The sequence below is a fragment of the Drosophila hydei genome, unplaced genomic scaffold (assembly GCF_003285905.1).
Source record: "Drosophila hydei strain 15085-1641.00,03,60 unplaced genomic scaffold, DhydRS2 tig00000315-arrow-arrow-pilon, whole genome shotgun sequence".
NCBI classification, from domain to species: Eukaryota; Metazoa; Arthropoda; class Insecta; order Diptera; family Drosophilidae; genus Drosophila; species Drosophila hydei.
In genome coordinates, this window is record NW_022045707.1 from 928,375 (window position 1) to 949,685 (window position 21,311).

At 36.0% G+C, this 21,311-nt stretch overlaps 5 protein-coding genes across 7 annotated transcripts; 4 read left to right on the forward strand and 1 right to left on the reverse strand.

Moving 5' to 3' along the window:
- Window positions 1-587: 587 nt before the first annotated feature.
- Window positions 588-17,809, reverse strand: LOC111599925. 3 transcript variants are annotated; one of them, XM_023315771.2, is made up of 4 exons: window positions 17,630-17,809; window positions 16,141-16,483; window positions 3,303-4,194; window positions 864-1,120 (listed from the first exon to the last, which is right to left on the reverse strand). In XM_023315771.2, the coding sequence occupies exons 2-4, from the start codon at window positions 16,282-16,284 to the stop codon at window positions 864-866; spliced, it is 1,293 nt and encodes a 430-aa protein (XP_023171539.2). In that variant the 5' UTR covers window positions 16,285-16,483; window positions 17,630-17,809. The 3 variants fall into 3 exon arrangements, with proteins under 3 accessions (XP_023171540.2, XP_023171539.2, XP_023171538.2); XM_023315770.2 differs by having other exon boundaries at window positions 16,141-16,622; XM_023315772.2 differs by lacking the exon at window positions 17,630-17,809 and having other exon boundaries at window positions 588-1,120; window positions 16,141-16,284.
- Window positions 1,463-2,578, forward strand: LOC111599926 (protein lifeguard 2). Its single transcript, XM_023315773.2, has 4 exons — window positions 1,463-1,579; window positions 1,629-1,747; window positions 1,806-2,045; window positions 2,121-2,578. Exons 1-4 carry the CDS (start codon window positions 1,564-1,566, stop codon window positions 2,517-2,519), a joined length of 774 nt encoding a protein of 257 aa, XP_023171541.1. The 5' UTR covers window positions 1,463-1,563; the 3' UTR covers window positions 2,520-2,578.
- Window positions 6,586-7,227, forward strand: LOC111599927 (calmodulin). Its single transcript, XM_023315774.2, has one exon. The coding sequence runs from the start codon at window positions 6,661-6,663 to the stop codon at window positions 7,114-7,116; it is 456 nt and encodes a 151-aa protein (XP_023171542.1). The 5' UTR covers window positions 6,586-6,660; the 3' UTR covers window positions 7,117-7,227.
- On the forward strand, window positions 7,797-8,662 carry LOC111599928 (neo-calmodulin). Its single transcript, XM_023315775.2, has one exon. The coding sequence runs from the start codon at window positions 7,863-7,865 to the stop codon at window positions 8,316-8,318; it is 456 nt and encodes a 151-aa protein (XP_023171543.1). The 5' UTR covers window positions 7,797-7,862; the 3' UTR covers window positions 8,319-8,662.
- Window positions 17,810-18,526: 717 nt separating the features above from the next.
- Window positions 18,527-21,090, forward strand: LOC111599890 (mesoderm induction early response protein 1). The gene is made up of 3 exons (XM_023315713.2): window positions 18,527-19,224; window positions 19,298-19,905; window positions 20,473-21,090. The coding sequence occupies exons 1-3, from the start codon at window positions 18,621-18,623 to the stop codon at window positions 20,941-20,943; spliced, it is 1,683 nt and encodes a 560-aa protein (XP_023171481.2). The 5' UTR covers window positions 18,527-18,620; the 3' UTR covers window positions 20,944-21,090.
- Window positions 21,091-21,311: the final 221 nt, after the last annotated feature.

Here is a 21,311-nt window from a genome sequence, read left to right on the forward strand (position 1 = left end):
ATATGAAATAAAATAACTCAATGAATCCCATCAAATTTGTATGATGGCTCCACACTTTCCATTTGTAATTGAGAAAATGAGAAGGTTCATTAAGATCGCACCACTAGAAACCAAGCAAGTTCAGTCAACCCATTTATTATATTAAGTTGTTTCACATAAAGCGAAGATGAGGATAAATTCTAGTCCAAATTCAAATTTCTTTTCTTTTTGTTGTACTTTTTGTCCTTTATTTAAGCTAAGGTTTTTTTTATTTTTTTGGCTCATTTTTCTATATATATAGTACATTTAGTAGATGTAATTATATTTAGTTAGTTGTATTGATTATGTATGCATATGTGTGTAACTATCAAATACAATCACAAAGTGTATTTATAATTCATATTTCATTTTCTTTTATATATATATAGATATATATATATATATATATATATATATATATTCACATAAATAATATAAAAATAATTTTTATTTATTTTTCAAATAGCGAGAGGTTTTTATAATATATATAAATATACATAGAAAGATAGATAAATATATGTATATATATTACTCAAGTATAAACAGAAAAAGTAAGTAACTAAGGCATAAGCTGCTACTGCTCTGGTCAGATGAATCCTATAGATATCTATATATGGAGCTATACACACATATATATGGCCAAATCTATGCAATGAACATTTTCTCTCTCGATTTGTATTACAATTTATGTATAGCTCTTTACATAAACTCTATAAGCAGTATAATTTAAGTAGTTAGAATTTGTTTTATTCCTTTTTATCCAACCGTCTCCTGAGTCTGTGCTTATATACAAATCATTATATATATATATATATATCTATATAGTATATATATATATCAAATGCTCAGTCCTCCGTGAATGGATGATCGGATGTATCGCTGCTATTACGCCGGCGACTCTCCAGTATTTTGGTCGCCTGCTCCAGTGTCTCCTTATAGAACATATTGTCTTTGGTGCCGTCGCTGGCTAATGAATATTTCGTATCGTCCAAATGCCAGGTTAAACCGAGCACTATATTGAAAGCGGATGCATCATAGCCATGGCAGCCCGAATAGCGATAAAGGGGTTTTTTGTTGAATTTGCAGCCATTCGATTGAGCACCTAAAAGCATAGATACGAATATACGAGATAAGAGATACAAATAAGATAAACAATCAACTAATTTATATACCCATAGGGCACTTATATGCAGGGCATATTGATTTTTGTTAAGCAGACTTAATTGAGCTCTGCTCGCCGGTCTCTGTGTCTCTCCATCTTGAAATTTCATACATAAATTCACCCACATCATATGCAATACAAAATTCATAAAGTCAACAAAAATAAAGAAATAAATATAATAAATTTTATAATAAATAAAAATATAAAAAGTATTTTCTTTTTATATTACTTAAAGCTAATACATATATTGGTATTTATACGTATCTACAGGGTATCTGCTAGTTGTGTACGCTAACTTAGTTAAATAATGAATAATTGAAGCTCGGTTAAGCCTGTTTAATTGTGCATAATTTAGTTAGAAGTTGATCAAAACATGGAGAGCAATGGCCACGACATCAGGTAGTAAATCCCTATATATGTATTTATATAACGACTATATCTTCACCAGATATTAGCATACAGTGTGAACTGCTAAATGACGACTGCAACGGGCTGAGCTATCAATTCGATATAGCTGATCCAAAACTCAGGCGTCGCTTAGTGCGTCGTGTCTATTTCCTGCTTATGGTAATACTAGAACTATATTATATATCACATTATCTATATATATATATATATCTTTCAGCTAGAAGCTGTATGCGGCATACCCTGCTTGGAGATAGTGATAAGATTTTCTATATCTTACAATTTGCTTTATCTGCGCGTCTTTAATTTCATTATTTCGATCACAATTTTTTCTTTTCTGTATAAATTCCGGAATTGGCGCCGACCAGCTCCATATAAATATCTCGTTTATATGGCAACAGCTATTTTAACCTTTTCAACCAGAGCTGTTTATTTATTAAGCATTGAGAAAACACCCTGGGTGAGTGCACATACTATGTCCATATCGATATATAATAACATCTATCCAAAATATATGTCTTTAATCTATTTATAGTTGCATATGTATCCTGTAATCCTTACAGTTATACTCTTGATCTTGGCTTTATTTACCAAACAGCAAAAAGTTCGCTTTACCCATGGCATAGGCGTCTTTATAATCTACCTAACTTTTGGACTCTGTCTATTGCTGGCCTACTTTTTGAACGTCTTCTTTCACGTCTTGAACGCTGCCATTTGCACCTTGGAGGCCTGGTATATCATCTATGATACGCACGTGATGCTCTCCGTACACCATGCGTATCATATTGAGCCCAAGGAATATTTATTTGCGGCTGTGAATATCCGTGCCGATTTGCCACGTTTTTGGTGGATGGTCATGCGGCATTTGGTTCTGGGTCCTTTCATTTTATTGATCAAGATTATCAAAAGTTGTCGATTCAAAGAAATATGCTAAGAGTTTGTCTACGTAAGCTTAAATCTAATAAAAATATAAGAGTGAAAAATAAAAATATTTTTGCATAACTGAATCAAAGAAATGAGAAAAGATTGATAAAGAGTTGTGCTTTAAAATTAGTTAGTTTCGAGGGTATCTCCGCAGTCAGGTCTACCCATCTCAAGCAATCATATTTGTAAATTTAAAATTATGTTCTTTCCGATACAAAAGTCAAATGTAAGCAGCTTCTGTCTTATACAGTTATAGCTGCCCTAATTGCCTTATTCCATTAACAGAAATTTCGATTCAGAATGGGGATTACACAGTGCCCAATTATGTCTGTTCATATATATGTCAGTGTGTACATATATATATATATATACATATGACACGTTTTGCTATCATCAACTAAATGCGCTGTAAATGATGGTCATTAGGTGAGATTGTGGGTTATGAATGCGACATTGATTGACAACTACAATATGCGGGCAGCAGCAGGAAGCCAGCGAGCGCAGGAGAACTCCTGGCTAATGACAGCATATTTAAAGGGCAAAGCAGTGAACGATGGCGTAATACCCGCTCATTATATAGAAGAAAAATTAACTTGTGAAAAACAAAACAAAGTTGTAAAGAAGTTTTGGAATCCTCTAGATATGAATTATTTGCTATTAGCCAAGAGCCCAAAGGGTTGAGCTGTTATAGACTTAATTGAGCAAAAAAGCCAATATACCCACTTTGAATTCGAAATTCAAAACAATATACCCCTCTTTAGTATTTCACGAACGAGTATGAAGTGAAACTTACCAATTGGATCGATGCACTCCATGGTCAAAGCACATTTCAACCAAGGCAACATAATCTTCTCGGTCACGAACAGGGTATCCGCAAAGAAGACAACATCGAGATCAACCATGCGAAGGAATATGAAGTTCTCAGCGTCCGATTCGAAGTAGTCGAACATCTTTGGATGGGTGCGTGAGGAGACGGCCGTTGGGGTGTTCCAACCCAAGACGCCGGCGACCAACGCACGATTCTGCAAGTGCTGCAAGTCGCGATGGCTGCCACGAATCCGCACATAGTTCTCGACAAATAAAATCGATTTCGATCTCATCAAAGCATCCTTTATCACAATTGGACGATATGCGTGAGTTCGCTGATCGTTGACAAACGACGGGAACTCCGATAGATCATAGGTGATGACGGTGCAGCGACTGCTATTGCAGCAGGCATTGAGGAAACGCAGCTGCTCCTCGGATACGCCCAGATCGTAGATGAGCAACGGCTCATTTGGCAGCTTGGCTGCGATATTCTGAGCTAACAGTATCACCGACGACACCTGCCCCTCCTGCACATAGGTGACTATGGTAAAGTTTGACTTGGTATTGTTGTACGGCGTCGTAATCCGTTTACGTTGACTCTTCTGCTCCACCTGCAGCAGTAGCAGCTCCTGCTCGGCCGCCTGCCCATGGCTTGTTATCAGCTGTTGTTGCTGTTGCTGCTGCTGCTGCTGCTGCTGCTGCAGCTGCAGCTCCCGCTTCGGCGTAACGGGTACATCTGTTTGCACCTGCTTTGGCTGTGCTGCCGGCTGCTGTGACGCATCATCTTTTGTGCTCAATGGCGATGTGAAGCCCAAGAGCAGCAAATATTTTGGATCGAGCTCGAGCTTTTTGCGTTCCAGCCCAACGCGCAGATTTTCCTAGAAGAGCACAAAACAAAATACAGTCAGCGAGGGAGGTATATAAATATTGTTTATATCGAATCAGTTTATTTGTAGTTGAAGTTGAACAACTTTAAAGACTACCCTCTCATCTCTTTGTGTTCATTCAACAAATATTTACTAAACAATACATGCTCTATTGTATTGTATATTTAGCACAAAAAAGAACTGTTTATCGAGAGGAGACGGCGGGAGACTTGAGAGGACGAGAGGAGACGAGCTGAGGAGAGACGAGAGACAAGCGATATCTATGCCTCTTAAGGTAATGCTTAAGAGAAGGTATTTATCAAATTTGACGGCTTCAGGCGAGCTACTCTCACTTAACCAAAGTTTGTGCTCGATTTTAGTAGCTGAAAAACTCGAAAGAAAACCCTAATTTGTACTTTTGTACTCTTATACCTGAATACTGATATACCCGAACATTCTTATACCCATATATGCGTACTCACATATATTTTTCATATACTCTTATATTCCTATATTTGTAGTATAATGTTCTTATACTTTTATATATTTTCAAATAATCGTATAACCTTATTTTTCTATGCTCTTAAATTCTTAAATGTGTTATATTATTATATTTGTATACATTCTAATATTCTTATATATGTAGTCTTATATTCTTATACCCTTAATAGCTTATACTCTTGTAGTCTTATACTGGTATACTCATCTACTCAAATGTTTAGATACGCTTGTGTTCTTATATTCATATACTCTTATATTAAAATTCTGTGGTATTCTTCAGCTGTTATACTCTACTCCACTTATAAACTCCCACTCTTATACATCTATACTCTCACATCCATACTCCATTATTCATACACTTTATATATGCCCTGTTTACTGATTGCAAATGGGTAACATTATGGTAAAAGTTTTGTTAAATGAAGCCTAAGCTTTTAGCTTTCAGAAGTTTTTTTGAGTCGTAAGATTGTTTATAGTTAAATCCTTATCTGCGCTTAGTTTTTTTTTTTTGAGTCATTAGTATTATTATCGCGAAGCCCGCATTGGAATGCAGAGAAAACTGCATCGATATATGAAATTTTGTTTTGCATTTTCCTTCACAAGTTTCAATCAGCTTGGAACTGGCTTAAGGCATGATTCGAGCTAACTGCGCCTTGACACACACAGAGGCACGAGCAGCGCAGCAGAAGGTGGAAAATGCGGGGGTGGTGAGGTCAGATGGCGGATGACAAGCTGTCATGCGACCATCCTAGAACGTGGGCTTTCATTTCCAGGCTAATTTCGCTCGTGGACTGAGTCGCAAAATAAATAAGAAAAAAACAGAGGCCAAAACTCTTTACTGACATATGACACGCCCCTCTATAGACACTCTGGCTAGATGAGAAACAAGTAGAAGACGGGTATGCATGACTGGAAGATATCCTGAATTATTCAAGCGTTAAGCTCCCTTTCCTTTCACTGATCTGAGATGAACTGGTCAGAGCAGGCTTCACAAAGTCTCTACAGCATGCCTGATAAGTAATTGCTGAAATTTGATATAAATTTCATGGAAAATGGTCAAAAATTGTATCTCGGTAATTTAGGGCCAACCCAATATACTCCATTTATAATGGCTTCTAGGGTATAACAAGGAAAAAACCTCGACAGCAGTTGTTGTTGTCGCCCACGGGGACCAATTTAGGCGGGCAGCAGGGCCATTGTGAATCGAATTTGGTAGTATTATGTTTGGACTCTTTCTATTTGCCATTGGGAGCGACCCCAAAACCAAAGAGATTTCTCACATATGCGAATAGGAAATAGCGCAGCACAATGACTGCCCAGAATTTCCATGAATTAGATTAAGTGAATATTGATTAACTGAGTTCAAACTTGGTCACTTGAACAAAAGATGATGAAATTGATCAAAATCGATAAGAATCGATCTTAAAGAATTAGTGTAAGGATAGACTCTCGATAATGATAATAATAATAGTAAGAGTAGCATTTGCTTCAAGCTTCATGAGTTCACAAATTTTCATTGTAGAAAAATGGATATAAATATTTTATTATTATCCCAAACACAAAACACAAAACAGAAAACAACAAACAAGAAAATATAAATACAACAAAAAAAAACTTAGTATATTCAAAATACGCATACAATAAAAAAATAAAAACTAAAAAAATTAACTACAATTTAACATGTACAAATTTAAGATATGCTATTATATTAAAAGGAAATTCTAAACTATAAACATATAAAATACACAATGTTATAAAAAATATATTTAAATAAAAAATGTGAAGACGTAAAAAATATATTGAAAGACAACATTAAAATAACAAAAGTAAAAAAAAAATTAGTTAAATAATATATATTTATTACAATAGTTACTATATAAAAATCTAAAAAAAAATTAAATAAATAAATAACCATAAAAAAAAATAAAATTAACATTAAATAAATTAATACAAAAAATCTTATAAAAAAGAGTCATAATGAAAGCCGACGACTTAACGCCCGCGGAATTGCAGATATTCAAAGAATTCTTTCAACGGATCGACGTCGACAACGAGGGCGAATTTTCGTTCAAGGAGCTGGGCACTGTTATGAGGGCAATAGGGGGCATGGTCAGCGACTCTGATCTGCAGGATATGATCAATGAGGCCGATATGCATGGCAATGGATCGTTGACTCTTGAGGATTTTGTTAATGTTTTGTTGCGCAAATTATCGGAAATTGAACACGTCGACGATCTGAGGATGGTCTTCAACTTAATGGACAAAGACAAAGACGGGTATATTTCGACGACAGATTTGCGTAAAATTTTTGTCTCAATTGGTTTTCAGCCGAGCGATGAAGCACTCGATGACATGATACGAGACGGAGATACAGATCAAGATGGTGTCCTGATATTTGAGGAGTTCGTCAACATGTTAACCAGCGTAAAGTGATACTTCTGCATTGGGATCGTTTACTTAATAATTGTATTATTATAGTCTGAGTATTGACAAATCGACCCCAGAGATCAACGTTCAAAATAAATGCAGTATATATGAGAATATCTAGGGATACTTTAGACTCTTAATTCAACTTTTGACGCGAATATATTTAATATATATGATATATCAGTTACAGATTGTCCTCTCTCCCGGACGACTTGCCCAAAACTTTAATTAATTTATTAAAACAAACCATTTTCAGTTAGACATATTACTGCTACAGTTGATTATGTATTCCCTTTTACGATTTACCATATTCCTTACAAACGGTATCAATGGGCGCATATTCAGAATTTCAATACCCTCATGCGAGGGGAATACCTGACTAGGAGCTACCCTGAACACTGCGTAATATCAGCACTTTATGCAGTGTTCAGAGTAGCTCCTAGTCGGGTATTCCCCTCGCATGTGACTTGAAATGCGCCCGTTGATACCGTGCTAGGGAATATGGTAAATCGTAAATGGAAATGCATAATCCCATCAATCTAAGCTGCTTTCATACATGCATAGAAAAATCTCTTTCGATCTACTTTTACCCCATAGATTCTGTTTCATTCGAGTCATTTTATCACACTGTAAAGAATCAAGTTAGCTTTTTATTAAAAAATCGTCACATTCCGATTATAAAACATAAAATTTATTATAAATAGACATAAACATATTTAACTAGTTTCAAAAATCTATTGAAAAACTAAAAAATGGAGGCCACAGGATTTACATTGAACGAGGACCAAATGAACGAAGTACGTGATGCATTCGGAGTGTTCGATCCGCAGAATACAGGGAAAATAACGGGAAAACAAATGGGCCTCGCAATGCGTACGTTGGGCTATTGCCCAACCGAAGCGGAGCTGTACGATCTGATCGAGGAGATCGACGTAGATGGCGATGGCGATATCGAATTTATCGAATTCCAAATGATGATCACCAAACGCATGGAAGGCCTGACCAAAATTGAGAATCTAAGAGCCGTATTCAAGCTGATCGATCGCGATGAAGATGGCTTTATAGCGCTTGGCGAAATGCGCAATGTTATGCACAATATGGGCGAAAGGTGTTCCGAAGAGGAGTTCAATGAAATGATGAAAGAAATCGATGCCGATAACGATGGAAAGATCAGTTTTTCTGAGTTTGTGAATGCCGTCAGGAATTGAGAGATCGGTAGAAAAAGAGAGAGGGAGAACTTTAAATTATGGATTAGTTAAATACAGAAAATACATAAGCTCCAAATATTTGATATACAATATCAGCTTGAGATCGGTTGTGATAAGTTAAAATAATCCAAGAGAACGCTTTTGGTTGGATTCTCTAAAAAAGTTATTATATTTTAGACATTTCAGTCTATTGAGTAGAAGTTCAATAAGTTGAAGAGACAAACTGTTGCGGAAGATGAAGACTGGAGAGTAATACGTCAAGTCTTGAGAGACCTTTTGGTGGCTTTTTTATTAGAGTTTAAATTTAAAAGTTCTACATGAAAAAAGTAGTTATCTATAAAATTAAAGCGAAAATACAAATTAATATATAAAATCTAAAACTGTCAAGAAATCGAAATGTTTCTAAGCCTTTGGAAACGCCAACAAGAACTTTGAGCATTTTATTTTTCCAATTAGTTGAAATTACGTACCCAAAAAAAAGGAATTTATATATAAGGAAACAGCTGAAAGCTGTTTTAATTGGCCACTTAACAATTCTAAGCCAATTCATTTGTGTAAAGTCAAAGCAAAGTCAGGCGCTGGGAGAGCTTTGACCAGTCCTAAGCATGGCCCAAGTGACACGCAGCGCCATATAATCTCTTATACACTATCACAGAGTATTACAGCTAACATATAAAGTGTGTACTCTATATATATATGTGTACATATTCCTAAGCAAAGTGCAGAACAACTGTAGCCACGGTTTCTGTTAAAGGTCTCCTTTTTAAGTCTATGAAGATCTAGAAAGATGAAAGCCAGTGTAAAAGAAGGCATATTCGATCTGTGTATTTATTTAAGATATCAAAAAGAGTATTAAAGCTGCGCCATTTGCAGTGGAAGTGTCCTTAGCACGTGAGCGACAATTTTAATATGAAATTCCATTTGAGTTGGTCGCGCGTGACTCGAAATGGCTGCCGCATGTGCCTAATGGCGCCTACGAGGGTTACGAGGTGAGAGTAGAAGAGAGAAGACAAAGGGGAGGAAAGAGTTGAGAGCGGAGAAGAGGGACTAGTGGAAACTAGGCGCCATTGCACATTCAACGATTTTTACTGCATTTGTGCACTTTCCGTATTTCTCTTCTCTTCTCTCATCTCTCATCTTTAATCTCTCATCTCTCATTTCTCATCTTTCATATTTCATCTATCATCTCTCTTCTCTCATCTTTAATCTCTCATCTCTCATCTTTCATATTTCATCTATCATCTTTCGTCTCTCATCTCTCTTCTCTCATCTTTCATCTCTCATCTCTTATCTTTCATCTTTCATCTCTCATCCCCTATCTCTCGCCTCTCGCCTCTCATTTCTCATCTTTCATTTCTCTTTACGTTTCTCTTATCTGTATTCCCTCTGGTCTCATTTTTTCGTGGTCTCTTTTCTATTCTATCTGCTCGTCTCTTTGATATTCAAAGTAACAGCAAATTGTTATAAATTGTACAGGGTATATAAAAAAAAAGGAACACTGCAGTAACTATTTGCATTTTCAGGCAGTTTTATTGAAGGCCTTCTGGAAATTGGATCCATATACCACTTAAAGGTGAGCTATTTTTGCTACATTTGCCCATTTAACCTCTTTTTGATAGCTACTACTATACCCTGTAACTAGTGAAGTAGATGAAGGGCGTATTTCTATAGGCAACTATGAATTCATTTAGTCGGTCACTTGAAGAAGCGAAATTCATTATATTTATGGTCATCCATTTAAAGTTATAAACCAAGTTCTATAGGGTATCTGATAGTCGTAATTAACCTCTCTGAAATCTATTGTAAACTAATGCAAAACTGTTTTCAGCGAAATCTGTTTTGATCAGATCAGCTTTGCCCAGAAATAATACAGGGTAGCTGCTAGTCGGTGCTGGCCTATACCCCAACTCTAAGCGATATATATATATATATATATATATATGTCTGCAAGTTGACGCTATGCCAATGGTTTCTTTCTCTAGGTCATCGAAAGCTCATTTGTGCGATATTTTATTCAATTATTAAAGAATATCGAGCGCACTATATAGCTACATACATACACATGTACATACATACGTACATCAAGACGAGACATTTCACAGCGAGCCCTGCAATTAATTGATGTCAGTCGGAGTTCAGGGTTCACGGGTCAGACGTTAGACATTAGACATTAGACCACTTTAAGTGGGCAAACGGACTTGAATATCAATTAAATTAGATTAGGGCTAATAAAACTTTTCATAGAATTTACAATTTACAATTTACAATTAACAAATGAGTAAGATTAAAGATGAGACGAATTTTATAGATATTTATTTTGAAGAAAATGCCTGATAAACATACTTAATTTGTACACAATTTCAATGGGGATTGGATTTCTATTGGAATCATGTTGACGAAATATATACGAAATATAGTAGTGTCACGATGCACCAGCCTCGAGACGCTGAAGAAAGCCATTCTCAGTGAGAGGCGAGCGAGGCCTGCAAAAGGCCAGAGAGAGTGAGCTCATATCCAGCCAAAGTCATATATATATATATATATATATATATATATATATACCAATATACCCACTTCCAGCCTGAACGTGTACAACAAACCAAAACCTAAAATTTTGAAATGAATTATGCACAGAATTTGTCATTGAAGAGCCTCAAATTTCAACCCTTGTGGTTGAGTGCTATACGATATACAATTTATACATATATATATATATATTGTAAATATATATACATACAAATATCATATATATAACACTTGTTTTTAACTTCTTTTACTATATTTATTCATATAGATTTAGAGAACACTTGTGTTTTTTCCCATTGCAAATGTGCTTAATAATTGGTTTGTCTGGTTACAGATATGCAGGTATGTTTTCGTATAGCTATACAGGTGTGTAATTAGGAAGACTTCAAAGGCTCTTAAATAAGTAACCGAATCGTAAATACCCTCACTGGCATATACACTCATAACTTCATGTTAATGAAAGATTAAGATTAAGATTACTTAAATATTTTATATATATTTGAATGGACTTATCTTCCTATAGAGTATATTAGATGAGTGATCAGTTGGCTTATTTGGCCACTTTGAATTGTTTCCCGAAAGTGAGCAACTGCGACTTTTTACACCTTGACGTCAGCTTGAGCCCTGATGATAATCATTACAATTTACCATATACCACATCATCGTCATCATCATGCGTGACTAGAGTGCAAGCTTGATACTTGAGAGATATATATCATATATCGCTTGAAGCACCTTCGCTTGGGTGGCACATTTTGTCAACAACTTGAAGGAGGTGCCAAATGGGGAGCTGGAAAGCCGCTTACAAACCATTTCAATTGGCAATTGGGAAAGCAAATATTTCTGAGAGCTTTATGCAACGAGGCACATGCAGTTATTGATACTCATTCAAAATGGGTGTAAGAGGGTATAATGGGGGCCCTTTTATGTCAAAAATTATGTAAGTATATGTATAAGTATAAGTAAAGGTGTACGTATAAATATAAGTATAGGTACAAGTATAGGTACAAGTATAAGTATAAGTATAAGTATAAGTATAAGTATAAGTATAAGTATAAGTATAAGTATAAGTATAAGTATAAATAAGTATAAGTATAAGTATAAGTATAAGTATAAGTATAAGTATAAGTATAAGTATAAGTATAAATATAAGTATAAGTATAAGTATAAGTATAAGTATAAGTATAAGTATAAGTATAAGTATAAGTATAAGTATAAGTATAAGTATAAGTATAAGTATAAGTATAAGTATAAGTATAAGTATAAGTATAAGTATAAGTATCCGTATCAGTATACGTATAAGTATCCCAGTATAAGTATACGTCTCCGTCTAAGTATAAGTATAAGTATAAGTATAAGTATAAGTATAAGAGAATAAAGAAAGTTTGTCTAAATTATCGATAACTTTTTGCATTTCTAGAATCAATTTGATATTACACTAAAGTTCTTTTACCAATTATTACCCAAATTGGTAAATATACCTTTCAGAGCACTAACAGATCCCATTATCTTCTTATTAGGCACAATATTTTAAAACATCGAAGCTATTTAAATTATTTTCTATAGGGCTTCCTTCTAGTCCGACACGCCCTATATATATACATATATATAGTGTATAACTGTAACTGTAACACGACCTATCGCAAGTAAATGCAGCTAGGAAAAAACCAGTTATTGATAGTAACTAAGATGCGATGCCAAATAGAGACAAATCAAATGTAGTTAGCTCTCTGTGTCGAGACGGTGGGAACTAGTTTAAAGCAACAGCAAAGACCTCAATCACATGTATAACAATTATATACCCACACACACACATATATATGTACATCAGATATATATAAATATATATTTGTAGACTCTGTATATTTTCTCTTTTCAATAAATTGAACAAACAAATAACGAAAGATGTTCAGCAAATGAAAACTCAAAACAAGAGCGAAAAAACGTTGCTGCAAAAAGCTGAAGCTGAAATACCCTTAAATGTCTCTATATTATTTATATATATATATCTCCAATCTTTCCTCTAGAATCTTTAATTATCAATCTGAAATCTTCTCGCTTGTCCTTTCACCTCTCCTCTATCTTCTATCTTATTTCTTTTTCTCTTTTCTATTCTGTTCTTTTCTTCTTCAAATTTTTATAACTTTCTATTCTAAGCTATTTTCAAATATTGCCTTTCTGAGCGATTCTCACCTATTGTTTCTCTCTCACTTCTTGTGACTCATTCTAAATAGTTCATCCATATCTTTTGGGTTTTTACTATAGTAATGCTTATGCACACATATAAGATAGCTATGCATGCGCCCTCTACTAATAGATAACCGTAAAAATAATCGTAAATATACATTTTTACATATATACATATTTACATATTAATATTGGTAAATAGGAGTGTATGTTAAGCATCTAGTGCTGGGCATTTCTTATCTATATATATATATATATATATATATATATATATATATATATATACATGTATATTCGACTTAGTTCTCTCAATTCTAGGCAAGAAGAAACACTTGCAATTGTTAAACTCTTAGTCACGAATATAAAAAACTTGATTTGGCTAAGAAATTGATTCAATTTGATTAGATTCTTTACTTAATCAACAGAGATAAGATTGATTTAGACATATTCCAGCGACGGATATAAGAAATATCAGTTAAAACACTCAATAAATCTTTGATATATACTTAGACAGTGCTCTACCTACTTCGAGTTGCGTGTCATTTGATGTAATTCAAAACTAAGTTGAGCTAAAATGTTATTTAAAGTTAAACATGTTATTTAATACCCGAGTGGGAATGTGTTTTGGGGGCGTGCTTGGGGATGTGGAGGACGGCGAGTGGTTAAGGCCGGAAAGTAGCTGCCGCAATCTAATTAAAGTAAACAATAAACGTTCTAGCCACACACACACACACACACAGACCAAATGAAGGCAAATAAAAACTTGAGTCCAGGCTGTGGGAAGTCACATAAGTTTTTGTATAGCAAAACACGTGTGCTAGCTATAAAGAAACACTTCTGGGCAAAAGTATGTGGACATCAGGAGAAGAAAGATAAAAATTAATATAAAATATTATAGCGAACAATCTATGAATTGAAATATCTTTATATATTCGAACATATTTATGCATATACTAGTTGGCAAAAGTATATGCACAGTAATATAAATTTGACTAAGTTATTCATGAGAAATACTCAAATACTTCTGCCTACTTTTGTATATTCAACACATATCTATGCATACACTGCTATGCAAAAGTCTACATACAAAAAGTAACGTTGAAGCAATAAAATTATCGAATAGTTTTGGCTATATTATATACAAATACATTTCTATATATTCACAGTATAATATATTCTCATATGCACACATAGGCTGCATACCTATGCCTAGTACACAGCTACACACATATATGTATGCATGTACGCATACTTCTGCCTACTACTGTAATACTGTATCATTCACATTCGTATGCGTATTCCAAGTCTATATTCATAAAATTCTAACTACTTGTGTTCATTTTCACATATGACCTGGCATGAGTAGGCATACTTATGCCCTCTAGTGTATATTTACACAAACACAAACACACACACACACACGCACGCAAATACATATATGTTTTGTCTATTTGCCGGCACAAAGAAAGTTTTCATATGGAATTTGCATGTTAAATGCCTTCCTCGCTATTAAATTTTGTACGGAACTTGAGGAATTCCGTGGGCGCACCGGCGTAAATGATGATAGACGGACGAATGGATGGATGGATGGACAGCTGGGCAGTTGGCATGCCAAACGAAAAATGATGATATCTTTTGGGTCATTTACATGTTTGCCTTGCCTGAATGCCGGATTGCCTGTTAGCCGGACAGTCAAATTGCCGGACAGCCAAGTAGCTGGAGTGTTCGGTTATTCTTCTTGGCTGCTCTCTCGCTCTCTGCCTCTCTGCAACCGGAGGCTTGTTTCAATTTGGCTAAAAGCTTCCTTTAAATAGCGCTAGAGCTAATTTCGCGTGGCAGACTATTAAAATACCCTAACGTAATACGTAATATTGAATTGGCTTATCAGAGGCAGTTATGCAACAGATAAATTATGCTTTAACTTCCACGTCTGACTATGAAATACCCTGTGAAGAGCTTTTAAGTGTTACCATAAGGATAAGGGTTACCGTTAATTCAAAGAGTACTGACTGAAATACCCTGTATTAAGTTTTAATCAAAGTCTAAGAGCATTCGTACTGTCGAGGGTTGTCGTAAGAAGTTATATACAGTCTATAAATGTTATACGTGCAGTATACGGCACATTCTCTGGACATTTACAGGGTACAACTCAGCACAGCAGCTAGAAGCGGTGTTTTGTAGCCTTTAGCGCCGCTGCACAGTTCACACACAGTTCATTTGCAGAGCATTTCGATGGGCCTGGCAAGCGAAGCAGAAGCCAAAGCACAGTTCAAGGATTATGTAAATAAATTTCGATGCCAATTGGCAGACATTTCGCATTATCCATTGCCAAGAAAAAATTAAGAGACTTTCAAACTTGACATTGGGCTGCGACCGTTGACATCATTCATTGATAAGTTTTGAATGAGTCAAAGCCGAAGAAAACAAATGTAATTTTTAACAAACTTAAATAAATATATATCTACATATATCTATCAGATGTGTATATAAATATAAATATATGTATCTAGAGAGTATTATATAGCTTAAGAGCAGCTGATAAGTCAAGTGTTTTACTCAATGAAGTCGCCAGACAGCGTCGATGAAGAAAGGCGACTATCATTGTTGTTTTCACTGATAAGCATACAATGTTATCACAACAACAACAAGAACAACAAACAAACAAACAACAACACCAGCAAGCAAGAACAACTGTTGCCTCTCCTACTGTCTGGGTACGTGTAAACAAATTTTGGTTGCACAGGGCTTGGCTTATGATTAACGGAGATAAAGCCATGTGGAGGTCGTCTAGGAAATACTGAGAGCAGTTTGATAAGTTTTCTAATTAACAATTATATATACATACATATATATATATACATTGATACTTAGATTTCATACACATTTTATATATATTTTTCTATTGCATATCAAGTTATATTTTTCCGTGACGGCAATTTTAAATGCAAATCTCGGTTATCTATATGTATAGAAGATCGAAAATATAAATTTTTATAAAAAAATATATTTTAATTGAATTGAATTCAATTTATATTTGATCACATCATGTTTCTCTCCTACATTTGGGCAACTTTTCTTGCTCCCCTGGTAGATAGGTACTAAGTCTCACCTGAAACTCTTTGAGCTGTTGATGGGTCTGCACCACAATGTGCTTGAATGAATCGTTCGGTTCGCCAGCGGGTCCAAAGACAATGAATACGAGCGTTGCGATTATCACACCGATTAATATCAATATCAAATGTTTAGTTCGCATGGCCGCTAGAGTCGATTTCGATTTAGATTTCGAACTCGAATTCAATTTCGAATTCGTTTTATAGGCAATTTTGCGTGCAAAAATGCGCTTCAGCGTGAGTGAGGCCTCCAGTCTGATGGCCGTTCTCGAACTGCTCGTCCCAGGTTTATCAACAGAAATAGTTCAAGTACCGTTGGATTAAAACCATTTTAATAGTCCACTAAAATTCCATTCGAGTATTTATTTGTTTTTCTTTTAATTTATGATTTTGTATCGCCATTTAATTTAACTCTGCCTACGTCACATGGTGTCCGGCGTCCAATCGACGCCAGATAAATCCAATAAATATTTCTAACTCGCTACAAATGTCGATAAAGAGCGAATATTACTACACTGTTATACTGTTACAATATCAAAAACGGATATTGTTATACTATCATACTACATTGCGGTATATTGTTATTCTGTTTGCTAACGATATTATCTTACTATTATGATATTATCATAAAGAAAAAAAGAGCAAATATTGTTATACTGTCACACTGTATTAGTAATAATTTCATAATATTAAGCTGACTCACTTTTAAACTGCATCCTAACGATATTTTTATTTATATTGTGATATGAGCAACAATTGTTCGACTGTCAGACTATTATTCCCTTATACTACTGTTATACAGTTATACTATTATACTTATATACGTTTATATACTATTCTCTAAAATGATAAGATGTTATACAAGCTAACAACAAATTATTATGCTCAAGTCAACTGAATGCGCTTTTCCCTCATTTATTTATAGTTTTTGCACTGTGACAAATATATTTACTAAAACTATAAACAACCAACAAAATGCAATGTCTTTATATGTGCATAAACAAATATAGTTTACAATGTTTTTGTACTATTTAATGGCTCGCTAGATTTAAATTGTTTTTTTTTTTTTCAGATAGCTTAATCAATAAATTGTTAAAATCTTTATGATTTCGCTATATTCGCACACTTTTGCACATCAGTGTGTGTGCACACACACAGATATGCAAGCATAGAGACAAACAGTTATGCATATGTGTGCTTATGTGTGTGTGTGCCTTCACCTTTGTGGGTTGATTTTATGGCGCACAGCCAAAGCAGCCGCAAGGCAATTTAATGAATAGAGAAGCTAGCTATTCCTATTCCTGCCCTATGCAAGTGATTGAGCTCGATTGTTTAGCATACGATTTAAGTGGCGCTTCAAATAGGCGCCGTCTAGTTTTATTTCATTTTCAATTTAAAGCTTTGCCGCTTGGCTCTAGCGCTGTTGGTGTTGTGGTTGGTTTTTGTTAGTTGGAGCCGGCGCAGCCTCCATTGATCGCAAAAACTCACATGTTCACTTATTTGTAATTGCAAAAAAAAAAGGTAAAATGTTATCACATAGTTTTTTGCAACTTGTTCTTTAACTTTCACTTTCGCGAAGCGCCCAATAGGCAGAGCTGTTGTGCATACAAATGATTTACCGACAGCCGCGACAACCACTTTTCGAGTATAAACAAATGAAACTACTCTATAGTTGGTGATGTGAGGAGACCGATAGTTTTGGCATCCTTAACTAATGAAGAATCGTTTGTTCAAATCGATTACTAATTTGATAGCGATGAAATAAGAAAATAATGTTGAACTATTTGTGCGCTTTTTTCCTGGTATTATGGAATATCTACCAACAATCTATAGATTTTACTCGAATCTATTATCAAATTGTTATCGAATAATTTAAGAATCAGCTGTGTTTATGCTGCTGTTATACATATGCATTTAAAAATAATCGTTGGAGGATGTTAAGTTCGATTTCTCAGTCAAGCTGATGTTTTTATCTCCAATTGATGAAAAATATTGTTATTAAGCGAATGCTTAATTATCATTGACAAATAAAGTACAAAACTAATAAATTAGCAAAATCAGAAATTCTTTTGCTAACAGTTACAAAACGCATAAAACTTTAAAAGACTTGAGAGATTAACTAACGCAATATATCGATTGATAATCCATCAAAATTAAATTGATTGAAATACATTTTTGGTTGATCATCTTACTAAAAAGCATAAGCAACAATTCATTAAATTTAATAGTATCGTTTAGTTAATTTAATCTTTATGTTAAAAGTCCACAGTGCCATATGAGTATTCTAATAGTACTTGACTATCGTTAAAATGTCTATATGACTAGCTGCTAATTGTTTGACAACCAATTACACAACCGCATAAGTATCGTACATGATACTGTAAAATAACATTGCTGAAAAATGTTAACTCTGTTTTTTTAGGTGCCCACATTCGAGTAACAACCTCAGGAGAGGAACAAACAAACTGTATTTTCTGCAATGGCGGGACGCGAATTAACAATAACGCCAACGAAACGTGAGCGACGCAAGTCCCCAGCGATGGCCAGTTGTAGCACCAGCAGCGGCACCTCACAACAACCGCCGCCGCCGCCGCCTCCTATGTCACCAACATCTTCTGTGGCAGACACAACATTCGAACCAACAGTCGATATGATGGTAAATGATTTCGACGATGAAGCCACCCTAAACGAGGAGGAAGCGCTAGCAGATTTGGAGGCGCACAATGTGGAGGATGAGATAGCGACCTTGCGTGCAGAGAGTGAAATGCCCATTGAGCTACTGCTGGCCAAATATGGCAGCATGGAAGGAGATTCAGTTATGCGACCCTGCAGCAGCAACAGTAGCGGGGGAGGCAGTGGGTCTACCTCGACCAAGAGGCGACGACGTGCTAAAAGGCCATTGGAAGAGGACGAGCAGGAGCAGCCGGCGCAGACTAGCCAGGCTGAGCCGGCAAGTCCTTTGGAATACCAGGAACAAGCCATGGAACTAGATGAACTGCCCCCAGAGGTTACAAAAAGGTCACATCGTTCACATTTGCTTGATCTATATCCAGAGGAGCAGGCCTTGAAGGAACTGGAAAGCTGTAGGTTAAGATACGAAAATATTAAGCATAGCTTCTATAGCACAAATAGTAAAGTTCTCCATGTTATTTTCAGTTACTCCGTTGGTGACGTTGCTCGAACAAGCTGAAGATGAGGATCAGGATGAGGAGGATAGCGATGCTGATTCGGATGATACTAAAAAGATTATAATGGTCGGTCCCGATTATCAAGCTGACATACCTGAAGGACTTGCTCTATATGTTGCCGATATATTGCCCTATGAGAATGAGGATCAATTAATTTGGGCGCCTAGCCAAGTGAGCGAGAAAGCTGTCGAGGATTATCTAGCTAAGATACAGGAGACGCGTGCAGCTGAAGAGGGCGTGCCAGTCGAAGGAACAGAACGAAGTGAACTGGAAGAGAATGCCCCACCAGCTCCGACTTCTGCTGCAGTTGTTGCTGCAGCTGCAGATCCTATCCCCCCTCCAGCTCCTATATCTCTGCCCATCTCAGATGTGGAATCCGTGATCAAGGACAACGAGCAAGCTCTGCATCTTCTCGTGCAATGTGGCTATGATTTCAAGGAGGCGCTGCGTCGCAAACGTTTGAATGTTCTACCACTCAGCGATACGATGAGCAGCTGGTCGGAGGAGGAATGCCAAAAGTTCGAGGAGGGCATCCAAAAGTTCGGCAAGGACTTCTATCAGATAAGGCAAAACCAGGTAAAGCTCGAGGACACAAAGCACATTGGTTCACAGGCATTCGAATAGGGCGAAAGCACAGTGGTACGAACAGTTGAGAGCTTTAAGTAGATGAGTAGATTGGACTATTGTGAATATATCCGAAACCTAAATGCCCCTTAAATGCTTCGATGTATAAAAGGGTGTGAATGTATTGTCTAAATACCATTCCTTTACCTAAAGAGTGTTTCTTGGGGATTTAACTTTTGTTTTAAATATTCACGATGCGAAGCATTGGCTACACCGTATGTATTCTTAACTCCCTTAATACCCTGCCGGTACTTCTATATTGAAATATCAAGGTTTTAACTAAGGCTCGAAGTAAGTCCATATCGATTATATAATTGTAAGGTTTTTGGCATATATAAGAATAAGGTTCATATCATAAATCAGTTTCAAATTATTCATAAGTAGTAAATAAAATAAACTAAAGAATAAGAACACTCGTAAAACGCGCTAAAATTTTTCAAGTTCAACTAATATCGATAATAGATAAATCGATTATTGAAAGGAATTTTGAATTTGACTTTTTCATGTGTATCCTTTCAGGTACGCACGCGTACCATGCGAGAACTAGTTCATTTTTATTACCTGTGGAAGAAGAGCGAGCGCCGGGATCAAAGCTTCGCGCTGAACGATACCATTGATCACATGGATGTGTTCATAAATGAAGGCGCCAATGGAAATGGCAATGGGAATGGGAATGGCAGTGGCAACGGAAATGGAAATGGCAGTTGCTCGTCTCTTGCGAGCACCGGCAGCAGCAGCAATGGTCACAGCAATGGCAACACAGCGCTGGAGTACGCACAGGAAGTGGATGCAGGAGTCACAGCATCGACAGTGGCAGCAGTAGCAACAGCGACGCCAGCTGGGAGCGTCAGCAGAAATTCCACAACGAAAAACTATTCCATTATGAAAGGCGGAACTACGGCAGCTGTGGCCAGTCGCAAACGTGACATCTCTTTCGCACTCGAGGAGGACAATGTGGAGCTGGAGAATGGAGTGGAAAGCTTAAGCTAGGGTGAAACGGAAGGGATTGTTGGGGGAACAAACGGGGAGCAGAGCATTGGAGCCAAATGCGCAGGCGCTTGCGACTCAACGATGGATGCTGCTGCAAATAGGGCGTGGCATTAACGTTAAGAAAATCAAACATTCATTATTAAACACAATATCTATATATATGTGTATAAAGAGAAAAAAATATATACATGTCAATGAAATAACAAAAACTACCTCTCACCAAATATTACTCTCCTTCTTTTACTTCTAACTGTATTTTTTTATGATTGCCTGACTAACCTAACCTTATAAAAATGAGCGGCGAATTGACTGCTGAAAAATGCTTATGCTTACGTGCAAATTTATACAAAACCAAGCAATATACATAC